The 22,249-nt window shown below is 40.4% G+C and overlaps 1 protein-coding gene across 1 annotated transcript in view; it reads left to right on the top strand.

Annotated features, from left to right (window-relative positions):
- Positions 1 to 17,752, top strand: part of LOC122540913 (adhesion G protein-coupled receptor F5-like) — a 33,315-nt gene extending 15,563 nt beyond the window's left edge. Inside the window, exons 6-11 of the mRNA XM_043677206.2 lie at positions 3,743 to 3,916; positions 5,456 to 6,817; positions 8,731 to 8,772; positions 8,854 to 8,910; positions 13,144 to 13,210; positions 15,383 to 17,752. Of these exons, the coding sequence (XP_043533141.2) occupies positions 3,743 to 3,916; positions 5,456 to 6,817; positions 8,731 to 8,772; positions 8,854 to 8,910; positions 13,144 to 13,179 (1,671 nt within the window). The 3' untranslated portion in view covers positions 13,180 to 13,210; positions 15,383 to 17,752. The remainder of the gene's footprint in view (positions 1 to 3,742; positions 3,917 to 5,455; positions 6,818 to 8,730; positions 8,773 to 8,853; positions 8,911 to 13,143; positions 13,211 to 15,382) is intronic.
- Positions 17,753 to 22,249: the final 4,497 nt, after the last annotated feature.

The following is a 22,249-nucleotide window of genomic DNA, read 5'->3' as shown; positions in this document are numbered from 1 at the left end:
TCCAGCATTCGCAGTCCTTTTGATTTTTATTTTGTAACCAGTTCAGTTCTTTCATAGGCAAGCAATATTTCAGAAAATGCTTTGATTTAACTGCCTGTCTGGATGTTTGAAAATTTTTCCATGGCATAACAAAGCTCAACACTCCTGTTCTGACTTTCTATTTAGGAATTAAAATGGCTTGTAGATTTTCCCAGTCTGCTTGCGTACCTTTGCTATAAAGGTTCTTCAAAGACCTGATTAGATCAAAACTGGGTTATTGTGCTCAGTTCTAGGAATGACAACTTAAGAAGTCAATGAGTCCTGGAGAGGGTGCACTTAACATTCAGAGAACACCGGTGCTCATCCAGATAACTTAACTAGGAGAGGTTATCGAAATAATGGATGGATTATCTGGAATTTAAAATGCTAAAAATTGTTTGAAGTGTTCAAGATATTAAGCAGAGCTTACATGGTAGATGGAAGAAACCAGTTCATTGTCTGGGGACTCTCAGACTAAGGTGCAGAGTTTGGAAAATCCCAGCCAGACTTTTCAGGAGTGAAATCAAGAAACATTTCAACACATATAGGGTAGTAGGTGTTTAATACACCCTTTCACAAACAAACGTTGATGGCAGATCTGTTGTTAATTTGAAAGATCTTTGTTAACCAAATGCACAAGAGTCAATGTGAGTGAATGGAATTAAGTCATTGATCATGATTTCATTGAATAGCAGAACAGGCTTGAAGGGTAAAATAGCCTACGCCTGCTCTATATGGCAAAGACTGCAATTTAACCCTGGTAGGTTTGGGGTGACTGGATGCAGGCTGAGCTGAGCTGTACTATATGATTCTACAATTCTAAGGCAACTGTTCTGACATGGCCCATGTTGAGTTTTCTCCCAACATCTTCTGCTCATTAATTAAGAAGAGAGAAAGAAGGTTTACTGGACTCCTTGAAACATTAACTCTATTTTCTCTCCACAGATGCTGCCAGACTTGCTGAGTTTTCCAGCACAATCTGTTTTTGGTTTAGGTCTACATGTGCATTAGACTGATCAGCAGTTGCTGCCACATAATGATGGCTCAGTGGTTAGCACTGTTGCCTCACAGCGCCAGGAACTCAGGTTCAATTCCAGCCTTGGGCGACTGTGTGGAGCTTGCACATTCTCCCCGCAACTGCGTGGGTTTCCTCCCACAGTCCAAAGATGTGCAGGTCAGGTGAGTTGGCCATGCTAAATTGCCCATAGTGTTAGGTGCATTTGTCAGAGGGAAATGGGTCTGTGTGGGTTACTCTTCAGAGGGTCAGTGTGGATTTGTTGGGCTGAAAGACCTGCTTCCACACTGTAGGGAATCTAATCTATTAACCAATAAAATGTTCCACAGTGAAAAATAGTTCAATCCCAACTCATTCATCCTGGAGGCAGGTTTCAGTTAGGTTCTTTTGTGATCAATGATTCATGGCTCGATCAGAACCTCTAGCAGGTCTTTCCTGGCCACCAATGTCCTGATCCTCATCACCTGTTGTTCCCACTAGGACATTCTCCTTTTACTTCCAGCTGCACAACATGCCAGAATAGTGCAGCATTCTCTCCCTTGGTTATAAGGTGACCAGTGCAGCCCAGGCATCAAAATCTCATCCTGGTGCTTCTGATCTGTTCCACTATGAACCTTGTAGTAGCATAGACAATGTTACAACACTGTAAGTGTTACATATCGGTGTCATGAGCCTGAGAATATGCTGGAAGAAGATTCAAATGTGGGTTTCAAAAGGGAACTGGATGAGCACACGAGGAGTAAAGAATTGCAGAGTTATGAATAAAGAGCAAGGGAGTGGCAGTAACTAGATTACTCCTCTAGTGAGTGAGCAAGGGGAGAGTCAGTAGAACGACCCCATTCAGTGCTGTAATAACTGAATGAGTCGAATCTTACAGGGTCTGAATAGCCTGGGCCATGATGGTTTTTTTTGACCATAATCAGGCAAGAACTGCAGTGAGACCGACCTCAGGGCAGCACGGTGGCTCACAGCACCAGGGTCCCAGGTTCGATTCCAGCCTTGGGTGACTGTCTGTGTGGAGTTTGCACATTCTCCCCGTATGTGCGTGGGTTTTTCTCTGGGTGCTCCGGTTTTCTCCCACAGTCCAAAGATGTGCAGGTGAGGTGAATTGGCCGTGCTAAATTGCCCATAGTGTTAAGTGCAGTTAGTCAGAGGGGAATGGGTCTGGGTGGGTTACTCTTTGGAGGGTCAGTGTGGACTGATTGGGCTGAAGGGTCCGTTTCCACACTGTAGGGAATCTAATCATTAGGATTAACTGGCCACATCATTTATGCATTTGCTGAGAGTTTCTTGCTCGGTAGTGGCAAGCTGCTAATTAATGGGAATTAGAGCTTGTTGAATGCCTTATCAATGCAGTATCCCTGCCTTCCCTTGCTAGTTAACAGAGTCAGACAAGCAGTCTTCCTTGCTATTCAGCAGTCCTCTGTCAAATGGGTGGATACCGGACTGGATGACAGGTTGCAATGTCAATCTCATAAGGACACCAGGTTCCAGCAGTTTACATACCTAGCACACTGTATTTGCAGCAAACAGGCAGCTATGTCTCAAAGTCAAAGGGGAGTAGTCATTACTGAAGACCATGGAGGCACCTCTCAGTGTGAGGGTTGGGCCCAGAACAGTAAGTTAAGGGCAGCCTCCCAAACCCCAGCCTAGCGATTTGGCCAGACTTAGGCTTCCAGATAAGGGGTGATCACTGTCCTGGGCGTGGTTCATGTTCTGTCCTGTAGATCCATATTGGTCAGTCTGGGAGTGCAAGTGTAATGAAGTCAGGGAGGTGTACAGTCGTCGGTTAGGGGATGCTGTTTCCTTGGCAAGACAATGCCTCTACTTTGCACCATTCCTGCAAGCAGCACCTGGTCCCTGTTAGAGAATATTCATGACCATGTTCCACTTCACCAACATGCTCCGAATCCAATCTGCAAAACAGCAACTCGACCCAACTCACACTAAGCCAAAACAAGGGTGCAAGGTTTGGCCTTTAGTTTCTGCTACAGGGACAATGGAGGTACAACAGCCAGGTCAGTCTAATTTATTGCATCAGTTGTATGACACTTTGATCTTTCACTTTTAAATTCTGTGTCCTATGTATCCTGCCCACCAGCTACCCAACAAAGAAGTAACGTTCTGAAAGCTTGTACTTCCAAATAAACCTGTTGGACTATAACCTGGTGGTTAAAAAACCAATGTAGAAGATTACGTGGTACGAGTGTTGTCTATAATGACATTGTGTGAATTACAATCAGGAAGAACTGTGGGAGTTTTCTCTTGTTTCTCATTCTTTTCCCTGATTTTTCCACAGTTCTTCTAATGAAGTTAGAGATAAAAGTAAAGTTGTCAGTCTCAGAGGATTATAAGGGTGCTCTCTCATTAGAGAGAGATGACTGGTGGTGGTTTAACCTGAGGGTCACTACACCTCAGGTGGTGGGGGGGTGAGGTTGAGAAGGCAGGGCCATCGTGTTGACCTCAGCTGGTGGGAAACAAACCTGTTGATCAGCCATCCAGTCAAATGAACTATCCAACCCTCTTGAGTTGTGAAGTGAAGTTATGGTGTGTGTTTGGAAAACCTCTCTCTGGAAATTTGCTCTCCCAACATTTTTAATATTTCTAAGAGATTAAGTCAGCATAACATATAAAAATCTCTCCTTTCTAATGTGTGCCATAGTGTAGAGTTGGCTTTCCATCTAAATCTTTAACATTACCATTTTCTAGTCCACCAAGAACAAAACTGAATTAGCAAAGAACCTTCCTGGCCTGGTGCAGCAATTGGCCAACACCTCAACAAATCAAGTTATCACAGAACCTGGAAACCTCATAGCCACCGTTGACATCCTCACTGCTTTTTCGTCTTTAACAAATGTTTCTGTTAACCAGTCCATAATGCAGGTAAGAATTATGCATAATGTAAAGCAAAAGTCAAAATTAACAAATGGCAATTATTGTCAAAACTCATTGAAAAGAGCAACATTCATCATACTGTGAAGAATTGTTGATTTGGCTATTTCACAAACATGGCCACCAGTTTCTGGTAACCTTTCCTGAAAGTAAGAAACAAAGCAGAGTACTAATTCACTGGGGCCTCTCATTGTCCACCCATCCAAGTTGGGGAAGACCAGGATTGCACTTCAACTTTGAAGCAGCTATATGTTTGGCTAGGTTTCCTGTCAGCAGTGTGTTTCCTATAGCTGCATTTTAAAATTTAGTTTTATTTACTCATGGACGAAGGCCAGCATTTATTGCCCATCCCCATTTACCCAGAGGGCAGTCAAGAGTGAACAATGTTGTGAGACTGAAGGCCAGGCAAAGATGCCCTAAAGGGCATAAGTGAACCAGATGAGCTTTTTTTCTCCTGACACTGGTTTATTGATTATCACTTGACTCCCAATTTCAGATTTTTACGAATTCAACTGCCATGTGCCAGTATTGAACCCATGTCCCAGAACATTACCTGGGTACCTGGATTATTAGTTCAGCAATAATACTACAAGGTCACCACTGAATGACAAACAATATATTGTTCCTGGCTAGAAAGACTTGCAGCAGCTAAAAATTCCAGAATCAACTTCCAATACGTGCCACATGCGTTCAGAAAATGCAAGGTAACAAAGGAAAATGCTGAACAGCCAGCTTTGTACTCGTCATCTGCTTTCCTGGATATACTTGGGTTGTTTTATGTAGAACAGAGAAGGTGGAGAGGTAATTAAATTGAGGTGTATGAGATAATGAGAGGCCTAGATAAAGTGGACAGCGAAGAACTGTTTTTCCTGGCAGACAGGTCAATTATCAGGCAGCACAAATCTAAAGTGATTGGTAGAATCACTTTCATTAAGAAACAGCCTTTTCATCAAAAAGCTAGTGGTTGGCTGGAAATCACTGCCCAGTTTGGTGATTGAGACAGAAACCAGTCAGAAGGAACCTTGATCTTAGTTGAAGTACAGTATCTTGTAAGGCTACAAGCCAAGAACTGGAAGTGGGAATAGAATGGGTGGCTAGTTTATTCAATGGGCACTGAGATGAATGGTCTTATTCTGTGTCATAACTTTTCTATGGTCTTGTGGGAAGATCTGAATAGAAAGACAGGCAAGTATAAGATTGATATTTTCTCTGGGCTAGGCCAAGTTAGGGGGCTTTCAAAATCGGCAGGTGAGAACAGATTCCAGGACACCTGCCCCATTCCTTTTTTCCGAAATTTTGTCCATTGGGAGATCTGATTTACAGCATTCACAGCACTTTCAGTTTTCAACCATGGATTATTGGGAGGAAGTGAGTGGAGTTAAAGAAGAATTTGTTTATCATGCACTGACACAAATGCAGTGCATGGGAGACTGGATAGATCTCCCATTGTAAGATCTGACTTTCTCAAGTACATTTATTTTGTTCCAAACAAAATGAGTTATCTAATAAAGTTCTATCTTGTGCTTCCAGAATTTCCTTGTCACAGTAAATACGATTATTGATCAATCTGCCCTGTCATCTTGGAAAACAGTGGCACAACACAACGTCAGCTCCCAGCTATTGATGTCTATAGAACAATTTACCACCCTATTTTCTTCAACTGAAGAAACTTTCAACATCACAAAACCTAATATTCAGTTGATGGGAGTGAAGATTAACTCAAATTCTCATAAGGATTATAAAATTTATTTCAGTGATTTTAAATATAAAAACAGATCATCAAGCAATAGTGTGAACATTGATGAAAAAGAACTGTCAAAGCTTCCAAACGGTTCCCTTGTCATCGGCGTTGCATATGCAACATTGACTGATATCCTTGACATACCAAACAGCATAGAAATATTGAATAGCCTTGCTGTGACAATAATAGCAGAAAGTTCTTCAATTAATATCGAAATAAATTCCTCATTACTGAACAGTACACTTCAGCGAGACAGTGCTAAATGTGTGTTTTGGGACTTTGCTCAGAATGATGGGGGAGGATGGAGTTCATCGGGATGCAGACCTGAAACAAATGGAGACAACATTATTTGCAAGTGTGACCACCTGACCTCTTTTTCTTCACTGATGTCACCTTTTGCACGTAAAGAAGACAAAATTTTGGAAATTATAAGCCAGATTACAACTGGACTATCTGTGGGGTGTTTGATAATTTGTCTTATTATAGAGACAGTTGTATGGAAGCATGTGACCAAAACTAAGACCTCACAAGCCCGACATATAATGATGCTGAATATTATTCTATCCCTACTTACAGTTTATGTGTTCTTCATGATGGCTCAATACCTGAAAGGAAATACAACAATCTGCATAGTGACTATTTTCTTAATGAAATTTTTTCATCTTTCTTTGTTTTTCTGGATGTTTACTCTGGCACTTCTGCTTCTTTATCACTTGATTTTTCTTTTCAAAGATTTCAGCAAAACAGCAATTCTGATCATGTCATTTGCTCTGGGCTACCTGTGTCCATTAATAATTTCCATCAGCACTTTTGCAGTTGGCTTTTCCCAAAATCATTACATACAAAAAGGGAAATGCTGGCTCAACGCAGAAGAGACCTACCTTCATTTCCTTTATATTGTCCCAATATTGAGCATCATTGCAATGAACATCTTCATTACATTTCTTACCATATTTAAGATTCTGCGACCAACTGTCGGGGAGAAACCAATCAACAGTACAAAGGACTCTAATATAGTCAAGCAAATTTGTAGAAGTGTTGTTATTCTCAGCTCAGTCTTGGGTCTCACTTGGGCACTTGGATTTGGATTCCTGGATAAACATTCCTCTAACATATTAGATTATGCATTTAATATCCTGAGTGGACTCCAGGTATGTACCATATAATGCCCATAACTCTTTGCTAGATAGTTTTATGCAGCTTATATGTGCAACATGTAGGAGTTATTCATATAAAATAAACTGAGCATGTTGAAAGGTACAATATATTATGGGGCAAGAGCTCAACACAGGCTGATCAACAGGTCAATAGAGGAAGCAAAAGTGCCAGAGTTTTTTAGATCACTGACATAGTCTAACTTACATTTCTCCAAGCGGCATGGGAGCACCTACTTTAGGTATTAACGAATAAGACAAAAACTCTCACCTCCATCTTAAATGTAAGACACTTATTGATGGCGCCCATTAATTTGCTTGTCAAGAAATTAGTGGAGGCTGGGTCATTATATTTATTCCAGGCTGAGCTGGATAAACTTTTGACAGTAAAGGAATTAAGGGTAAGGGTAAGGGGACAGGCAGAAAAGTGATCAGATCAGCCATGACCTAATTGAAAGTCGACTGGTCTACCTGTGCTCCTAAGTCCTGTGTAAGGAGAAGTTTCTTTCACCATGTCAATGCTGCATTCAGTGCACTTGCACTGAAAAAAATCAGCATTGATCCTAACTCTGCAGCAAAACACTTCCCTTCAATGATAGGTTGGGGTTCACTTTAAGGCAAAGTACCATGAAGTAAGCGACTTCATCACAGCATTCTGCAAGGAAGTCCTATAGCAGCCAAACACTCAGTTCAGAGCAGCATTCTCAGTGGTATTCCTATTAATGTTACTGTTGGGATTTTTTTAGCTCAGTTGGTTTCAGACTAGAACCCTGTGACCAATGGTGTGCCACAAGAATTGGTGCTGAATCCACTGCTTTTTGTCAATTATATAAATGATTTGGAAGTGAATGTGAGAGGTATAGTTAATAAGTTTGCAGGTGACACCAAAATTGGTGGTGTAGTAGATAGCAAAGAAGGTTACCTCAGAGTACAACAGGATCTTGATCAGATGAGCTGATGAACCAAGGAGTGGCAGATGGAGGTTAACTTAGATAAATGTAAGGTGCTACATTTTGAAAAGGCAAATCTTAGCAGGACTTATACACTTAATGGTAAGGTCCTAGGTAGTTTTGCTGAACAAAGAGACCTTGGAGTGCAGGTTCATAGCTCCTTGAAAGTGGAGTCCCACGTAGACAGGATAGTGAAGAAAGCATTTGGTATGCTGCCTTTATTGGTCAGTGCATTGAGTACAGGGGTTGGGAGGTCATGTTATGGCTGTTATAGTTAGGCCACTTTTGGAATTCATTTCTGGTCTCCATGCTATAGGAAAGATGTTGTGAAACTTGAAAAGATACAGAAAAGATTTATGAAGATGTTGCCAGGGTTGGAGAGTTTGAGCTCTAGGGAGAGGCTGAATAGGCTGGGATTGATTTCCCTGGAGCATTAGAGGCTGAGGGGTGACCTTATACAAGTTTATAATATCATGAGGGACATGAATAGGGTGAATAGTCAAGGTCTTTTCACCAGGGTAGGAGAGTCCAAAAATGGAGGGCATAGATTTAAGGTGAGAGGAGAAAGATTTAAAAGGAGCTAAGGGCCAACCTTTTTCACACAAAGAGTGATGCGTGTATGGAATGAGCTGCCAGAGAAAGTGGTGGAGGTTGGTACAATTATATTATTTAAAAGGCATCTGGAATGGTACATGAATAGGAAGGATTTAGAGGGATATGGGCCAAATGCTGGTAAATGAGACTAGATTAATTTAAGATATCTGGTCAGCTACTATCTATAGGATGAATGGTTAACAAAGTCCCAACCATGCCCTCTTTGGTACAGCTGGTCAGAAAACCTTGTGATATTGTACGATTTATATCAGAATAGAGCAGACAAATAAGCCATTTATCAACGCTAGTGTTTTGTGTCAGAAGTTAAATGTTTGTTTATCAACTTTTCTCTACTTTTGTTTTCAGGGGTTGTGTATTTTGATTTTTGGTATACTCATGGACAGTAAGGTAAGTTGCAATCACCACCTTTTCCAAATTCATCTGTTCTTCACCCCACTTAAATTTTTCTTTCTCTGATTACTACATTAGGTACAAGAAGCCTTAAGGCAGAAGGTTGTACCATCATCAAATTCTTCCCAAAAGACGGTATGTTCATGTTCAGTTTCTGTCACTTTATCATTCTTCCCATTCTACCATCGGTGACATATCTGTTAGGTAGAAGACACCCGCTCCTCCTAAATTCCATGAAACCTTGTACGTACAGAACACACACCCACTGACAAGTTGAACCTGGGGGCAAAGACAGTGCAGATACAGTTTAGTGTAATTAAGTGTGAGGTTATACACTTCGGTGTGAAAAACATAAAGACTGAGTATTATTGTTGTGTTCTGAAGAAACGTTACCGAAGCCAAAATGGTATCTCTGCTTCTTCTCCACAGATGTTACCAGACTTGCTGAGTTTTTTCCAGCAATTTCTGTTTTTGTTTCTGAGTATTACTTCAATGGTCATATGTTAGGAAATGTGGATGTGCGACGGGATGTGGGTATCCTTGTCCACCAGTCAATCAAAGTAGACAGGCAGGTGCAGCATCATTTAATATGTTGGCCTTCATTGCAAAAGGATTTGATATTAGAAGTACGGGTGACATACTGCAGTTAGGTAGGGCCTTGGTGAGGACAAACCTGGAGTATTTTGTGCAGTTTTGGTCATGCTACCTAAAGCGGGATGTATTTCTCATAGAGGGAGTGCAGCAAAGGGTCACTAGGCTGATATCAAGGATGGCAGGACTGTCATATGAGGAGACATTTGTTCAACTATGGCTGTATTTACCCGAGTTTAGAAGAATGAGAGGAGATCTGATCGAAATATATAAAATTTTGACAGGGCTGGACAGACTAGATACAGGGAATCTAGAACCAGAAGTCATGTCTCAGGATATGAATTGGACAGTTAGGACTGAGATAAGGAAACTTTTCTTCACTCAGATGATGGTCAATCTGTGGAATTCGCAACCACAGATAGCTGTGGAAGCCAGGTAGCTGAAAATATTCAAGAAAGAGATTGATACATATTTAGATATCAAATAAAGCAAAGGATGTTGAAACAAAACAGGAATATGGTTTGGGATAAAGGGAAAGCTCGTATCATATTCGAGAGTGTGGTGCTGGAAAAGCACAGCAGGTCAGTCAGCATCCGAGGAGCTGGAGAATCGACATTTTGGACGTAATTTCGGGAATTTCCTGATGAAGGGCCTATGCCCAAAACGTCAATTCTCCTGCTCCTCAGATGCTGCCTAACCTGCTGTGCTTTTCCAGCACTACACTCTTGACTCTGATCTCCAGCATCTGCAGTCCTCACTTTCTGCTAGTATCATACTGAATGTTGTAGCAGGCTGAAAGATCAAATGGCCCACTTCTACTCCCACTTTATATTTCGATGTTCAGATAACCATGGCCATTGGAAAGATTTGATCAATCATCAGAATTTTCAGTTTAGTGTTGTAAATTAGAGTTGGCATACTCACCTCTCTGTCCTTTCTCACTTTGTATTAGCTGTTGATCTGCTTTATGCTGGGGAAATATAATAGTAACTCTCCTTCAAAACCTTGTGTCATGGTCCCGTTAATTAGTCTAAGGGCTTTCTGCGGCTTTAGTTGGAGTCAGGAGGAATAGTCCCCAGTGAAGTATTGCAATGCTAAAGTAGATAGCAACAGCAGTTAGAGGGCCACACAGAAACACTCAGATATTGGGGAGTAGTATCAGAGCAGTTTGTTCCAAACATTGGTCACACTTTGCTGAGAATGGAGATCTAAGATGGGTTTTCATGTGCAAGGAAATGGAAACCCAGGTAAGATAGAGAATCAACATCTGCAGAAGTTAACCGCCCCCCCCCCCCCCAATAGGTACAATGTACTTGCTAACTGTTAGAATAAGGATAGAAATTGTTATCAGGATCTCTGTTTGTTCTGCTTTGTTTATGTCAGCATCACAGACTAACACCCAAATTTAACTAAGTATTTTTTATTAAGAACCCAGCCAGATAGTGACCAGATAGTCAGCTTTTGGTAGCCCGACCAGCTGAGTTTCTCCAGCAATTTCTGCTTTGTTTCAGGTCGTTAACATTCACAATTATTTGCTTTATTTAATCGTTTTTTGTGATGTTGATTCAGAGATAGATGTTGGCTCAGGCGTCAGGAATGAGTCGTCTGCTCTTCTTAGAAATGGTGCCTTAGAATCTTTTACATGCAACTAACAAGGCCGAGAAGGATACAGTATAATGTTTTGTCTAGGAGATAGCATCTCCAACAGTGCAGTGCTCCTAAAGTACTACAGTACAGTCCTATGATAGGACTCAAGCCATGGTATAGAATTTGAACTTGGATCATTTGATTCACTAACAAGAGTGCTAGCTTTCAAATAACCAGAACACAAATTGTGGCACTTTGGAGCTGGAGTTTGTCAAAAACAAGATGGTGGAGATGGGGATATAGAATGAAGAGGGAAACTTCATCCGGTAGACTCAGCGTCATAGAGGTATGCAGCATGGAAACAGGCCTTTTGGCCCAACCCATCCATGCTGACCAGGTTTCCTAAACTGAACTAGTTCCAGTTGCCTGTTTTTAGCCCATATCCCTTTCCTATTTATGTGTCTGTCTAAATGTCTTGTAAATGTTGCAATTATACCTGCCCCTACCATTTCCTCTGGCAGCTCATTCTATATACGCACCACCCTCTGTGTGAAAAAGTTATAGTTGTATGCAATTCAATAACCAGGGTGAGGGAGCTGATAGAGTGTATATATATAGGTAAGATTAAGAGTCCCACATGATACATTGGTGTAGTGAGGCACATCTCAAGCTGGCATGAGAGGCTATTTGAGAGGAAGGAAGAAAAGTCAATTGTTCTGATCCATATTGGTATCAAGAATATTCTGAAGAATAGGAAAGAGCTCTTTTTCAAGAAGAAGCCCAGTTAGGAGCCCATGTTTATCTTGATAAATTGACTGAGGGGGCAGTACTTTTATAAAAAAGTCCTTTTTCATAGTTTGCAAACAAAGGTTTACATGTAATTGAAATGTTTCATTGATTCAGGAGTTCCTTATTTCATAAGAAAAGGTTAAAATCCAGCTGGATATATGTTATAAATATTTACAATCTCAATTTTTTTCGATAGCAAGTCTTGTTGTGATTATCTATTCTGGCCATCTCTTTAATTAATGAGTTCCTGTAACTATTGGTTCATTTTCCATGTGTATTTTGTCTCTATCGCAACTCATTTCCTCATCTTACATACATTCTGAGCCCTCAAATTCTGCAGTAGTTTGTCTGGTTTTGAGAAATGACTAGAGAAAACTGTGAAGAATCAGTGTTTTCCTGAGTTACAGCAGATTCATTCTGGAAAGCCCAGGGACCCAGAAGCAATTCAGAGTCTCCAGATCCTTTAGCTCCAATTGCATACATGGCTTATTCATTGCAACCAGTTCATGGAGTTACTTTAATCAATTGGTGGGATATGCTGTGACACACCTCCAGGATATGTGGGACCTAAATACAGACCTCTGGCTCAGAGGAAGGGACAGTACCACAAGATCTCAATCATCTCATTGGGGCATTTCTGTTAGTATGTACACGTTGTTCCTATGCTTGTGTCAGATAGTTTCATTCACTATATCCTCCCAGCTAATACCCTGATTTGCTTCCCCATTTACCACCTTTAGTTTCCATTACCTCTTATGGAAAAAAAGGCTCTTATTCAAGAAAGCCTCTTATTCAACTGTATCTTTCAAGTTCAGGATCAGAAGCTGAGGGGTGACCTTATAGCAGTTTGTAAAATCATGGGAGCGTGGATAGGGTGAGGGAGTTCAAAACAAAAAGGCATAGGTTTAAGGTGAAAAGGGAAAGATTTAAAAAGGACCTGAGGTGTAACGTTTTCCACGCAGAGTATGTGTGTATGGAATGAGCTGCCAGAGGAAGTGGTGGAGGCTGGTACAATTACAACATTTAAAATACATCTGGACGGGTATGTGAATAAGATGGGTTGAGAGGAATATGGGCCAAATGTTAGCAACTGGGACTAGACCAGATTGGGATGTCTGGTTGGCATGGACGAGTTGGACTGAAGGATCCATTTCTGAGCTATATGACTCTATGACTCAATATCCATCACACTTTGCAGTTAATGCAGTACTTTGAAATGTAATCACTCTTGTATAACTATTATATTAGACAGAGCATGATTCATATTCAGCAAACCCTGTATAATAAGATGCTCTCTTAAAATATTCACTATGACTTATTCTGGTATTTTTGGAGCACAGTGGAAAGAAAGATCAAACAAATGGCTTCATTTGATAAGAGTCAATTTTATTTCTTTTTTAGAAACTAGTTACCAGTACAACTTCAAATACTTATTGAACATCTGGTGATGAGGCGTTTTTCAAAGAAGGTTAGTATAATTAAATAACCATCTCAAGTCCCTAGATGGGGTAATGTTGAGATAAAGATTATTAGTGGAGATCCATTGTGATTTTCAGGTAAAATATAATGCAGATGACAAATGATTTTCCCATAAATAAGTGAAGGGCCTATTTGAAATCTTTAAAAAGCGACCAATTGACATTGTCATGGCTTCTAACACTTTTCTTGTGTCCATCAGCAAGGCCAGGGATATTTCCTCAACTCATCTACAAATCATGGACAATAGAGATAGTCTTTACAGTGTGACTTAAAGAAAATGCAGCATTTAATGTGCTGCAAAGGTCCAGGAGAATCTTATTTTACTCATATTCTAATTATGGGGCTTGGCTACCTAGAAATTTTAAAGTGTTTGTAAGAACTACTCAACCTTCTAACATCTTTAGAAACTCCTGCCAATTTGATATTTTTATGTTTATATACTGCATATTGTGCAAGAGAAAATCTACGAAGCATTAGCATTTTGAATGAAAATGAATTACTATAAATGAAATATGAATATAAGAAACAAAATATGAAATATGATAAGAACTGACTCAATGTGAGCATCCATTGTTCAAAAATCACGTTCATTTGGGAAAGTCTGAGAAATAAATATATTGGGGTATTGCAAATCACCTGAGTTCAGTTTGGACCATCACACAGCATGTTTAAAACTTTATCCAATATTCCTGTATAGTCTTTCCAATGATCCAGCAGTCTCTCAATGTTTTCTCCCAGAGTTTCCATACTTCCTATTGTTGCAGTTTTGTCTTGGTTTTCATGTTGTCTAACATGGCAAAAAGGCAAATACAAACAACTGGGCCATACACTTCAAGTGACATTGAGTGAAATGGCCATCTGCTGTCCCCTACCTCACAGTATTGAGACTCAATAGTTATCTGAACCAAATTCCAAACAGCTCAGTTCATTGGGATACTGGTAGAGGCCTGGAGGTAGCTGGTTCAGCTGGAAGTTGGGAATCAGGGAAGGGGAGGTGAAGAGCTTTTAACAGAGTTAAAAAGGACCAAGTTCGAGGTGGCATCAACCTAGATCACTTTTATAGAATCTGTTTCTTCCATCTACATAAGATATAAAAGCTGTTATTGCGATATGACGAATGAAACATCACTGCTAATAACAGAACAATCTATTGCCATAAAATTGCAATCCAGCCCTTGCTACAGCATTTGAGTAGGACAATGACTTGCTAAAGCTTGTTCCATGCAAGTACTTCAGGCACATTGTGTTCTCTATGGCAGTCACACTGGATCTATTGGCAGTGCATCTTTGTAGCCTTTTGATGCATGAGGTGATTGTTTATGTCACAGCAGTGAACTCTGAGTTAAACATCACCTGAAGTGGTCCAGGATATCCACTTTTGCATGACAATCACTGTCACATTTGTAGCTGGTGAAGTCAATATGCTGACAAAGTGCAAAATCCACTGGCTTCTGTTTCTTGTGACCACCTCCTTGACTCACTGGGCTTTCTGTTTCTCCTAGCCACTTCCAGTACCCCTCCAAAAAGGCAGCCTCTAGACTTCATGGCCATTGGCAACTGTCTCCCAGTTAAGGTCTGCCAACCTCCTATCTCTGGTACAGGTGTCCTTGTGATGGAAATTTGGACTTCCAACAGGTTGTGACCCAGTTCACAGAAGACTTTTGGGTGTATAGCCATTACGGCCTGGTGGCTCAGTGGTTAGCACTGTGGCCTCAGCGCCAGGGACCCAGATTCAATTTCAGCCTCAGACAGACTTTCTCCTCATGTCTGCGTAGGTTTGTTGGCACAGCATCGAGGGCTGAAGGGCCTGTACTGCATTGTAATGTTCTATCCATTTGATGAGCAGAACTAATGAGATGATTCAGGCTCTAGCCTGCAATTTGGGCCCATTCCACTATCCTTTCTAAAGCAAATAAGAAAGAATTCTGATCGGGAAAGAGTAGACCATATAGACCACCTAGCACTCTTAACCTTTCAATAAGACAATGGCTGAACATTTACATCAACTCTACTTTCCAACTGTCACCCCAATTTTCTAGATTAAAAATTTGCCCTGACATTGAGCAATGCAGGGCAATGTCATACATCCGACTATGCACAGTGATACCTGACTCTTAATGGTTTGCTACTTCTTAATTTATATCCTGTTTTGTCCTTTCAGGATCCTGGAATATTATCCGGCAATTATATGAAAGGAAGCCAGGTACTTCATGGGGCATTCGACTTGTACATGAGAGATTGGCATTTTTTCATTTATAATTGTGTATGTGAATCAATTATAATCTTGGTGCACTGAGATTCCAACTTTTGTGCAATCATTAATAATTATGGGAATCATTAATGCAGTGCAAATCATGCAAAAGGCAAAAATATTCACAACATATTGAAGACAGCAGCATAGATTGCAAACACGCAATCAATAGACTTCACTGCCTCCAACATTTTCAAAGTATGTTGGATAATTGTTTTATTTCACTAGTTCAGGAGATAGTGAGGACTGCAGATGCTAGAGAAGTCAAAGTCGCTAAAGCATGTGCTGGAAAAGGCACAGCAGGTCAGATAGCACCTGAGGAGCAAGAGTCGATATTTTAGGCATAACCCTTCATCTGCACCTGAAACGTCAACTCTCTTGCTCCTCAGATGCTGCCTGACCGCTGTGCTTTTTCCAGCACCACGCTTTATTGAATCTTTTTTCAATAGGGATACATTGATACCATTATTTAATTGTTTATGTGAATACTTTGCCTCAAATTGCTCATTAACATCATGCAAATGTCTAATGTTGCACTTTCTTTAAATTAATGTTTGAATGTGGGAGTGCATGGGGGAAAGTTATCTTCCAGAGACACTTGCACAGTCTAATGTACCACTTAGTTGTAGCAAATCAAATATCCATATGAACTGCAAAATTTTGAGAAGGTAGCTCATCATCACCATCTGAAGATCAATTAGAAACCAGAGATAAACGTTGGCCCAGCCACATCCTGTGAAGGAATTAAATCCAAAAATACATTGATCAGCGTCACTCGTGATAGCAGAGACATCAGGTTAGACAGATTAGAACATAGTCTAACATCCAAAGAACAGCACTTTCCACACCTCCCACCCACCCCCCACCTCCCTGCTTCCCCACCCAGCTACCCCCTCCCACAACCCGCCAATCCCGCTCACTAAAACGTCACTCTGCTAAAGCCAGAATTGTTCGGTCAGCATCAGCAGCTGAAATTGTATTTCCGATCGCATCGAAGAATCTGGGTTCATGCCCAAACAATTCTCTGTGCCTCGGTCAACCCCATCCCAACAGCATGCTAATTCCTTACCAGAGGCAAAATAACAAATAACAACTAAGGATCAGTAAAGGAAATAAAAAATCTGTTGAGCCAGTGTCAAATTCAAAAACAATAACACTTGAATAGCTGTTGTATTGAATCACTAAACTAATGTACATCATGGTACACATTATAAAGGTGACTACAATTTAAAAAAAACACTCCAATGGTTGTAAACTGTGCTGACATGATGGTGTGAACAGTAATATCTTGTTTTATCAGTTGATCAGTGCAGTGACTATTTATTGGGTTTCTATTTTTGAGATGTGGAGGTGCCAGTGTTAAATTCGTAAGTCACATAACACCAGTTTATAATCTGACAGGTTTACTTGAAATCACAATCATCTGGAACATTATTCCCTTGTCATGTGAGCACTCCATAAGCTTGTGTTTTCAAGTAAACCAGTCAGACTTTAACCTGGTCTTGTCAGAATTCTGATTTCTATTGTTAAAATGCTAGGATTTTACAAATGAATATTGTTGCTTGTGATTAGCAACACTCTTGTCCCAAGACCATTTTAACCAATGGAATTATTTTAGATATGTAGTTTCTTATGTCTTTTAGCAGGTTAGTACCAATGGTTTTGTTAGATATATTTCATGGAAGTCAGTCTTTTCACAGTAACTTCAACAATTAATAAGTAACGCAATAGTGATATCAGAATGAATATATTAACTCAGACTGTGAGGTGATTTCTTTCTTATTAAGCAATTTTTCACACTATTTGAAAGTAACACTGAGAATTAATTAACTTGATCCATAGCATGAATCTGAAGCAAATTATGCTGATTTGAGTTAAGTATTGTATGTACACTTGCAAGATAGGAGTGAAAAGTTTAGTCATTCCCTCATTATGAATACTGCATTATGTTCGCTGATATATCATTTGATTTAATATTCATTTTTACTTTGAATATTGTGACACATTGGTATGCTGTTGCAAGGAAACAAACATTTAGCCAGATAAACGGGAACTACATTTGGTTAAATGTACTGATGTTGAAAATTTGTGTCTTTTTGCATTAGAGAGTATGCTGTGTATTTTATTACTCTGATCAGTAAGTTTATATTTCTGTATCATTGTATTCAAATGTATTTGTGATTATTGTATCCTATTGGTGGATGGTTGTAATCTTTAAAAAGTTTTAAATTAATCAAGTGTCAATTCTAAAAAAAGTATTAAATGGATGGCAAAACAGTGTATCTAGAATTCTTTTATAGAAATATATTTATGAATAACCCTATTCAACAAACCTAATTCATGAATTGTCTGATCTCGAGTCCATCATCTCTGCGCACAGTGAACATATTTTCATCTCCTGGAGTCAGGTTGAACAGGGTTTGAGTAAAACAAATCTACCTTTTAATGCAACACTTGAAGTTATCAAAACATTCAACTCTTATCTGAAGACTCCTCAACTGGTTTTTCCCAAACATGCAAACGGTCATGCCTCACTGGGACAGCACGCTGGACATCAACCACAGGAAATCAGAGTGTCGTTAGATGAAGGGCTTTTGCCCAAAACATCAATTCTCCTGTTCCTTGGATACTGCCTGATCTGCTATTGCATTTCCAGCACCACACTTTCGACTCTAATCTCCAGCATCTGCAGTCCTCACTTTTGCCATAGGGAAACAGAGTCATCACATTAGTTAAGGGCTTTAACAAAGTATGCAAAATTCCCCAATTGACATATCTTTTAAATTCAGCTTAATATCAAACATGGATCAGGGTTCTGTACTCAGCCAGAACTACTGTTAATTATGTACCACAGATAAATAATTATAAATTGCTGACATTTCTTCCATCAGTTAAAATTTTAACCATCTTATAAACCCCACGACAAACACTTGCAGATAGACACAAAAAGATGGTGTTGTGGGTGAAGGAAAAGAAAACTGAGAAAGCAATTCAATGGCCCCTGCCCACATGGTTCACTGAGATAATCCTTTTGCTTGTTATTCTTGAATCTTTTTCATTTCTTCACAAGAAGCACAGGCAACTGGTATATTAGTTGCAAAGTTACTTAGTTATTGATTATAGCAACTTGTGTAGGAAAATAAACAGTGTTTTTAAGGCTTTAGGTATTTTTCACTACAAAGGGAAAGACAACATTTCTGTTTCAGGAGATCTGATGGCATCAGGCCATATCGTTCACACTCACAAGCTGTTTGACTATCCAGGAACCAATCGCATTGTTGTTGGCAAGCAAATTATCTTTGTCATCCAAAGGTCACAATCCATGAACCAATCACCACCAATTGCTGACTCAATGTCACTTTGTGTGCACCCACAGGTGTTTGCCTTACTGCTTGAACAAAGTAGCAACATAAACACTGTTTACGATGAGTTTGGTATATCCTTTTATAAAATGCAGCAATCCCTTCTACCAATCTTGGTTTTAAAACAGTACGTTTTCAATTTCTGAACACAATCAAAAATACAGAAAACTGAAAAAAAATTGGCTTTACTATATGTTTTCAGAAGCCTTCCAAAATTTAACTGACTTTACCTGCTATATATACAGGGGACAGGGAAACAAATTTCCCCTGAGGTTATCAATGGTGACCCTTATGTGAGAGGATGTACATTTAGCGTCTTAACCTAAAACTAACCCAAATGTTTTCCTGATTATGGTTAGATTGAACGGCATATTTTCCAGTGGGTAATTCAGAATTGTATCCTGTAGAATTGTATATTTGTGCCAAACCTACAACTGCCACAGACTTCTTTAGGAATAAAAACCAGGCCGAGAGATTGTTTTTTCTTTGTTGCTCAAAGCAAATAGCTTGTCAACCAAAAGGGTGAACACAGATAGTTTATGGCACAGAGAGTCACCACTTGGCCCAACATGTGGAACCTGACTTGGTACTGAATGACATGGTCAGACTTCTGACTTAGTCCACCCCAGTCCAAAACCAGTATCTCCACTTCCTCAATGACCTGGGTTTTAGCGAGAAAATAGGGTAAATTGCATGACGTTGTCAGTGAGGTCTTCCTCAAAATTGAGAGAAAAATGCCCCTATTACTAACCAAGTGTTGAATGGTGAGACAGAATTCTTGCTAGTGCTAATTCCTCTACTATTTGCATGTATTAACATCTCTTTATCTGTTAATATCACTTCATTGATATGTAGTTTCTCATTGTCCCACTCAAAGGGTAAATATTGGCCTCTGACATGCACCAGCCTCATCACACCTTCTAGGTCATTGCTGTACATTGGAGCACAGCCTCACCTTCCAATGCAATGTTGCTGCAAGGACACTCTGAGCACAGGGACAGACACCCGCTTTATCGATTCAACCCAGCTGCATCACAGGGATCCTCCTTTACTCATGGGCCACCTAGCATTGACTAACACATTGAAAATAACAATAGCAAACTTGCAAAGTGCTACTTACCAACAGCGAGGAGTAGTGCCAAAATTGGGAGAATTTTCCGACAGACTACTCAAACAGCAGCCTGACATAGTCATAGTGTAGGAAATCACAACTTACAGACAATGTTCCAGATTGCCCCGTCACCATCCCTAGGTATGCCCTGTCCCACCAGCAGGACAGTCCCAGGACAGATGATAAAACAGCTAGGAAGGAGTTACTATGGAAGTACTCAACATTGACTCAAGACACCATGAAGTCTCATTGCTTGGGTTAAATATGGAAAGGAAATATGTAGACTTCAATGTTCTTCACCAAAAGTGGCTCAGCAGCATCTCTTTAACTAAGCTGCTTGGGTCTTAAAATACATAGCTGCTAGACAGATGCAACTGTCCTTGACAGTATCAGTAATAGTGACCATCGCACAGTCTGTGTGGAGGTGAAATCTTGTCTTCACTTGGAGAATACTCTCCATTTGTGGGATAGCTGTATCACCATGTTAATTCAGATGGAATTTGACTGGATCTAGCAATTCAAGGCTAGGCATGCATGAGGTGCAGTGATCCATCCGAAGCAGTTGAATTGTACTCTTAACGCAATTAGAAATGTTATGATAAATAAGGCAAAGAGCTGTGGATTCTGGAGGTCAGAAACAAAAACAGAACTTGCTAGCACTCAGCAGGTCTGGCAGCATATGTAGGAAGTAAGTAGAGTTAATATTTTGAGTCTGATGACTCTTCATCAGAGCTGAAAAATGTGTTGCTGGAAAACACAGCAGGTCAGGTAGCATCCAAGGAGCAGGAGAATCAACGCTTCGGGCATAAGTTCTTCTTATGCCCGAAACGTCAATTCTCCTGCTCCTTGGATGCTGCCTGACCTGCTTTTCCAGCAACACATTTTTCAGCTCTGATCTCCAGCATCTGCAGTCCTCACTTTCTCCTAGTTGACTATTCATCAGAGTTGTTCACTCAAAGTGTGAACTCTGCTTTCTTCTTACAGATGCTCCAGACCTGCTGAGCTTCACCAGCAAGTTCTGTTTTTGTTTCTGATACCTAGCGACCAACCCAACCCTGACTCTACCATTATCACCGTGACAGGAGACCAATCTGCGTCAATGAAAAGGACATGCCAGCAGCACCAGGAAGACCCAAAAAATGAGGTGTCAACCTGATGAAGCTGCATAATCAGCGAAGCGAGTCCACAACCAACAGATCAGCTCTAAGCTCTGCAGTTCTGGATGCAGGTTTGCTCACTGGGCTGGAAGGTTCATTTCCAGACATTTGGTCACCCTACTAGGTAACATCTTCAGTGGGCCTCCAAGTGAAGCACTGCTGATGATTTCTGCTTTCTATTTGTATGTTTTGATTTCTTGGGTCAAACAACATGACCCTCTCTCACCAGTATCCTTACATACAGAAAAGGAAAGACACCACTTCGACTAGGACAACATATCCATCCTAGGACAAGCCAAACAGAGACATGCATGAAAAGTCCTAGAAGCATGGCATTCCAACTGGAACTTTATCAACAAACACATCGAGTTAGACCCCCATCTACCACCCCGTGAGAAAAAGAACAGGAAATGACATCACCACAGGAAATGACATCACCAACCCAAAGAAACCCAAACATATAAATAGAAAGCAGGAATAATCAGCAGTGCTTTGCCCGAAGGCCCACAGAAGCTGTTACCTAGTATGGTAATGAAACATCTGGAAATGGATCTTCCAGCTCACTGAGCAAACATACATCCAGAACCTCAACCTGAGCTACAAATCTTCTCAAAACTCTGCAGTCCTGTCACATCCTGTCAATGGTGATCCACAATTAAAACAAGTCACTGGAGTAAGAGTCTCCACAAATAGCCACATCAATTAATGATAGGGAAAACCAGCACATCAGTCCAAAAATCAATCTGCAGCAATTTGCAACAATCTTCAGACAGAGGTGATGATCCATCTCAGTTTGCTCTGATTGTCATCACCATCACAAGTGCCAGGCTTCTGCAATGATGTGGAGGTGCTGCTGCTGGACTCGGGTGGACAAAGTTAAAACTCACACAACACCATGTTATCGTCCAACAGATTTATTTGGAAGCACTAGCTTTCGGAGTGCTGCTTCTTCATCAGGCAGCTCCTCCATTTGCAGAGAGGTGCGAGGGAGGAGTGAAGGGCTTCTGGGAAGTTTTGAAGTGGGTGAGATCTAAACCCGAGATGCTACACTGTAGGGCCTCCCTCCCACCCACCTCCTCTAACCTTACTAAGAGTCTGTGAACAAGGTAAGTTTTTTCAGGTTTTCTTTCTTCTATTCCTTTGTTTA

The sequence above is a fragment of the Chiloscyllium plagiosum genome, unplaced genomic scaffold (assembly GCF_037043375.1).
Source record: "Chiloscyllium plagiosum isolate Xiang-an unplaced genomic scaffold, Cpla_swu_hap1 HiC_scaffold_3, whole genome shotgun sequence".
Classification (NCBI taxonomy): domain Eukaryota; kingdom Metazoa; phylum Chordata; class Chondrichthyes; order Orectolobiformes; family Hemiscylliidae; genus Chiloscyllium; species Chiloscyllium plagiosum.
This window is presented reverse-complemented; position numbering and strand designations above follow the sequence as displayed.